The 6,000-nt window shown below is 38.7% G+C and overlaps 1 protein-coding gene across 1 annotated transcript; it reads right to left on the bottom strand.

Moving 5' to 3' along the window:
* Nucleotides 1–1,547: 1,547 nt before the first annotated feature.
* LOC124770379 (alpha-1,3/1,6-mannosyltransferase ALG2-like) lies at nucleotides 1,548–3,846 on the bottom strand. Its single transcript, XM_047249208.1, has one exon. It carries the CDS (start codon nucleotides 3,753–3,755, stop codon nucleotides 2,517–2,519), a length of 1,239 nt encoding a protein of 412 aa, XP_047105164.1. The 5' UTR covers nucleotides 3,756–3,846; the 3' UTR covers nucleotides 1,548–2,516.
* Nucleotides 3,847–6,000: the final 2,154 nt, after the last annotated feature.

The following is a 6,000-nucleotide window of genomic DNA, read 5'->3' as shown; positions in this document are numbered from 1 at the left end:
TTGGAATGACTCCTTACCCTCTCCCTTAAAACCCATATCCTTTTGTCTTTCCTTCTCCTTCCCTCTTTCCTGACGAGGCAACCATTGGTTGCGAAAGCTAGAATTTTGTGTGTATGTTTGTGTGTCTATCGACCTGCCAGCGCTTTTGTTTGGTAAGTTTCATCATCTTTCTTTTTAGATATATTTTTCCCACGTGGAATGTTTCCCTCTATTATATATATATATATATATATATATATATATATATATATATATATATATAAATTTTATGCTTGATGGATTTGCTATTTCATCAAAGATACTTTTACTTCTTTTTCACTGTACTCATTCCACACTGAAAACAGAATGGGAATTGCTTACCACACTAATGTAAACTTGGGTAAAAGTGTACTTACAGTACACCTGACTCACACATGGCATGCAGCAGTTGGTAACTTGAAGGGATGAATGATGGAAGGTAAGCACAACAAATCACGAGTAGGCTGTTGGTAACCCATTGGGACGCTCATTTGTAATTCCCATGTTTTGCAAATAAAGACAGCTGATATTTTGTTATATTAGGTTACAAAAGAAACAAATTATTGGAATGTGACAAAATCAGAAACAAAGCATACAAGTAGATCAGTGCAATACAAATGTATCTCTCCAGCTACACTACACATCAATATTATGGCAATCATATTTTCATGTTGAGACTGGTGTCACCAACTCCCAACCAAACTCACATTCCATCCTACCCCAGCCTCTGGCTTCACTATGGATCAGTCTGTCAGCAGATAAAAGGAATGCGGGTAAGCTTCTATGAACAGCATAGTGAATGCATTCTTGTAGCCAAGACAGTTACAAAGCTACAGCCCACCACAGTAGACCAAGTTATATGCTAACTACCTCCACATGTGACTAAGAGATTGAAAGAACGCAGGATGAGAAAGGAAAAGAACATGGACCAGGGAAAGGAATGAAAGAGCCTGGTAGAATTTTGCACAAAGCATAATTTAATTATTGCTAATACTTTGTTGAGAAACCATGAGAGAAGGTTGTACACTTAAAAGCGACCTGTAGACACAGGAAGGTTTCAGATAAGTAGCATGATAGTAAAACAGAAATTTGGAAACCACATTCTATATGGCAAAACATTTCCATATGCAGATGTGGACTCTGACCACTATAAGTGAGAAATCACAGAAGGCTAGGGAAATAAGGAGGTTAGACGTGCACATGGTGGGGAGGGGGGCAAATTGTTTAAGAGTTTCATCACTACCATTAGGCAATGATGGACAAACAGTGGTAAGGAACAGAACAGAAAAGAAATGTGTATTCCAGAGATGGAATAGTTATGTCAGCACAGGATCATGTAGGCAAAAAGTCAAAGCCCAGTAGTAATCATTGGATAACACACAAGATATTGAAAGGAGAAAATATAAAAATTCAGCAAATGTAGCAGGCAATAGGGAATACTGATTTTTAAAACAATAAAAACACACACACACACACACACACACACACACACACACACACACAGGGATGTACCACAAATTGAAATACAATGATAATTAAGAGTGCATATAATTTAAAAACAGCCATACAAAACCAGTGTGCCATACACTACAAAAAAGTCTGCTGTACACAAGTTTTCAACAATGGTCCAGCGGAACAATCAGTTTGCTTAACATAATTTCAGCATCAATCAGATATAAATTCCAATTTGACATAAATACAAAGAGGATTTATCACTTAATGTACAAAATACAATGAATTAGAGTGTACACTTGTGTAATGTGAACCATAGAAATCTTTTTTAGCATCTCAGATGTTACCTGCAATATAACTTACAACAAAACTACACCATATTTGATGAACAAAATAAAATTACACAGAAACAACAAATGGTGTGCATAGTATCACATACATACATCTTCCACTAGCATACATTTTCTTTGGAAGTGTAGTTCACAAACCAACAACATTTTAACCAATGATTTGCTTCATAGTACAAATATTCTGAAAACAGTATGGGTAATGTCAATTTGCAGGTATCTGTCGGCAATTAAGGTTTTAGCCTTTATTTTTGAGCTCGGCCAACTACAATCTTATGTGTGTGTTCTACCGCCATTTTGAGAGTGGACTATCTACCCCCAGTTACCTTATTTTGTCAAAAATTGATTTCATATTTACATCTAAAAAAAAAAAATCACCCCAACACTAAATAAACAATTTTTCAGTGTGTATGACTATTTACACACACATTAACTTTTTGATCTTCCAACAAGACAAGGCACTATTTCATATCCTGTCACTTTCACAGTAGCCTACCTATACAAAAAAAAAATGAAATTTTCATGTAGTTTGAAATCACATGTAAAAATGTCTAGATCAGCTCGATTTCAGTGAAAAATGTTTAGTATAATTTACCTTTCAGTCTTCTGAGATTACCAGTAACTGTGGAATGGCTATTTTAAATGCAGTCTACCTCAAAATATCAGGTACTGTGAGTAACTCTTCCTCAAGTACACCATTCAGTCATTACTGTCATCACTTTTCAGAAATTCCATGACAATTTTCTGCAATTGCTTGCTGAATGATAAGAATGAAAACTTTTCCATAACCCAATCCCTGCCCTGCAAACCCATTCTCTTGACAAGAGGCTTACTAGATACGAATTTGCTCATTGCTTCGGCGAATTTATCTGGTTCAGGTTCACAAAGAAAGCCAGTAACTCCATCAACTACTGTTTCTGTGGGGCCTCCGCTGTTAACGGCTATTACAGGCTTCTTGGCATGCATGGCTTCCAGTGGCACAATTCCAAAATGCTCATTGGCTGGAGTGTACACCAAACAGTGACTATGATACAACAAAGATAGCTTAACGGAATCCGAAGGTGACTTAAAAAATTTTACTTTTTCCGACACTCCAAGCCTAACTGCAAGACACACTAGTTCTGTGAAGTGTTCTACATTCTCTTTCACTCTATTGTCATATCCTCCCGCCATAATCAAGAAGACATTAGACCACTTATCTTCATCAAGAATCGTCCTCAAATCTGCAAAGGCTCTTAGTACTAGAGACAGGTTCTTCTTACGTTCGTAACGATTGATAGACAAAAATAAAAAGGCATCATCGACAAGAAATGCGGGATCTTCTATGACTTCATTAAGCCGACGCGTCGCAGAACCTTCGAATAAGTCTGTGTTCACAGAAGGATACAGGACGTCGGGTGTGACTTTTGCCAGTCTTTTGAAAGTTGCTTTGAAGACACTGGCAGTAAACTTACTGTTGACAAGTACTTTGTCGGCCATTCCCGTAGTCACCTCTTCCAACCAGTCCAAAGGCGCTCTGTACATCTGCTTCAGGCGGCTGTCTCTGTAACTGAGTAGCTGATCTGGAAAGTGGCAGTAAAACACAACTTTCAGACCCCGGTAGCGCAGGATCGGAATACAGGCTGACACCTGGTCACAGAACACAAGATCTGGCTTGATTCCACTGAAGAAGACAAGATACATCGCTGCGTACATCATACGTAGATAGGCGAATACAGCGTGAAAGCGGCCATAAATACTACGGGGCAACCAGTCGCCTACTACTGTAACTTGAAAGCTTCCATCCTTCGTTTCAGCAAAGCAATGATTCGAATCATGGTGTGCAGTCACGAATTGAACGTCGTGACCTTCCTTCTGCAATGCCAAGGCAACATCAACGACCAATCTTTCAGCTCCTCCGATGCCCAAATCAGGGTGCAATACAACAATTTTACCCATACTTCACACCCACACCTTCACAACATTAACCACCTTATCTCAACGTCACGGTGCCACTGCCACATGTGTTTATATTTTTGAAGATCCAAGAGATTACTGTAAAAGATATGACAAAGAAGGTCAAAGTTAATGAAACACAGACATGTATTCATTGTCCATGGAGGTACCTCCATGCATTGATCTCTGCACGGGTGTTTCTTCTATGACGAGAATCTAAATGCCCGTCCACACGCAACGATCGGTCTGCGCAAATGTCTGCGCACATCACATCTGCACAGACAGATCGTTGCGCGTGGACAGGAGTTTTGCACCAACCTGAGGTGTGTGCAAACCTGGAAGTTGGAGTTGGAGGTTTGAGCGAAACCTCTCAAATCTGTGTGTTCAAACCACATCTGCGCAGACAAGTTGGAGCGTGTGGACAGCAGATCGCCGCAAATCTGGCGCGAAACAGCAGTTTGCTCAGTCTAGTGTTTGTATTTGTGCGCACAGGGCATTAAAATGGCTGATACTCGTCAGTGTTCTCGAGAGTTTGTAAGTGAATTCATTGAAATATATAGAAACCACCCATGTTTGTGGAAGATTAAAAGTAAAGAATATAGTGACAGAGACAAAAAGACAGCAGCATACAATGCTGTAATTGAAAAATTGCCGGCAGTTGACGCCTCGGCAAACAGAGAAACAGTAATAAAAAAATAAGAAAAATCGTTGCGAACTCTGTCTAGAATTCAGAGTGGAGTTTTGCATCCTGTAACAAAAGTTTGTAACAGGTTGCTTCTATACAGTAGCGAACTGAAAATGCCTACTCAGAAACAAAGTAAACCATAGCTCATTGGTCTTGTAGGTATATAATCTCTAATAATAGAGGCCTACTGTATTTCAAACACGTCTACAACATGAAAAATATTATCTGTAACTTGGCAGACTGAATTTACTTGACTTGCCTTCATGAACTCATCCTACAGGACAGCGTAAATAGCTTCACATGTGGTGGATATTATTTCACTCAACGCTTGTTTCGATATTGCAGTTGAAAATTCCAAATCCTTGTAGCTCCTTCCTGTTGCTAGAAATCTTAACGTTACTGCCAGCCGTTCATGAGGAGAAATTGCCATTCTCATGAAGTATTTTTTCTCATAATATGAGGGGTTACAAGCTTTAAGAGATAATTATAAGTTTCGACATCCATCCGCAAATAATTTCGACAGTCGTTAGGTTCGCCCTGAAACTCTCGCAGTAAATTTACGTGAAAAAATTGCTTTCGTTTTAGCAGCCACTGTCTACACCATTTCGACCGCTTTCTCTGTTTCCTACGGATGGTCTGAATGTTTTTTGCAACACAAGTTGCGAACACAGACCCCAACAGAACTTCCTCCACTTCTATATTTCAAAATAACTGAATTAAATTTTTAACGTTTACGGAGAGCGTAATCGCTTGCCACTGATATTTCTTTCTACACCGACACATGGCGGGCGAGTAGTAGATTGGGGTTTGTGCCGTGTGAACACATCACATTTGCACCGATCTTTTGCATGTACAGACATCTGCGACGATGCTGCGCAGACAGATCGTTGTGTGTGGACCGGGCTTAAAGCTCAGTCTGTGGCAAAATGAGTACGATTACAGATGGCGTTCGGCAGAAATCGGTTTCATGGCGTCCCTCGCTCTTTTTGTGGTGTAATCTTCACCTTGAGTGCCAAATTTACGAAAGCGTTGCGAAGGATTTGTGTTTATATTTTACACGTCTCATAACATCCATTTTACAGATCATCTGATAGAGTTGTACAGTAAACATGTCTATTTTTGCCGTATGTTATCCATAGTTACATAATTCTCTAACACTATTTTCACCAGCATAGAGCAAACGAATGCAGCATACAATAAAATTACCATCATAGTCCACATGCTTAATTACTTAGCCACATATTATACCGAAAAGAACTGAAGGTAACGAAAATAAATAAGAACACAGAATGAGAAGTATACACACCAGAAGTAAATTAAAATCGTAATTTATGCGAGTAAGGAAAGCACAGGGAACCTTTAAATCTATTAGAGTGTAGTGCATGATAAAGTCACAATATTATGAAACAGCGTTAATTTTTAATAATAATAATAAAATCTAACGAGACTAGTACACAAGTAACAAAAATTCACAAAAATTACGGTCTAATAAATAGAGGAATCAATAACGAGAATTAAGATATATAGGTCAATTCTAGTTACCGATTCCAACCATTCTTTGCT

This window comes from Schistocerca piceifrons, unplaced genomic scaffold, assembly GCF_021461385.2.
Source record: "Schistocerca piceifrons isolate TAMUIC-IGC-003096 unplaced genomic scaffold, iqSchPice1.1 HiC_scaffold_808, whole genome shotgun sequence".
NCBI lineage: Eukaryota > Metazoa > Arthropoda > Insecta > Orthoptera > Acrididae > Schistocerca > Schistocerca piceifrons.
The sequence above is the reverse complement of the archived record's forward strand: the minus strand, read 5'-3'. Positions and strand labels throughout refer to the sequence as shown.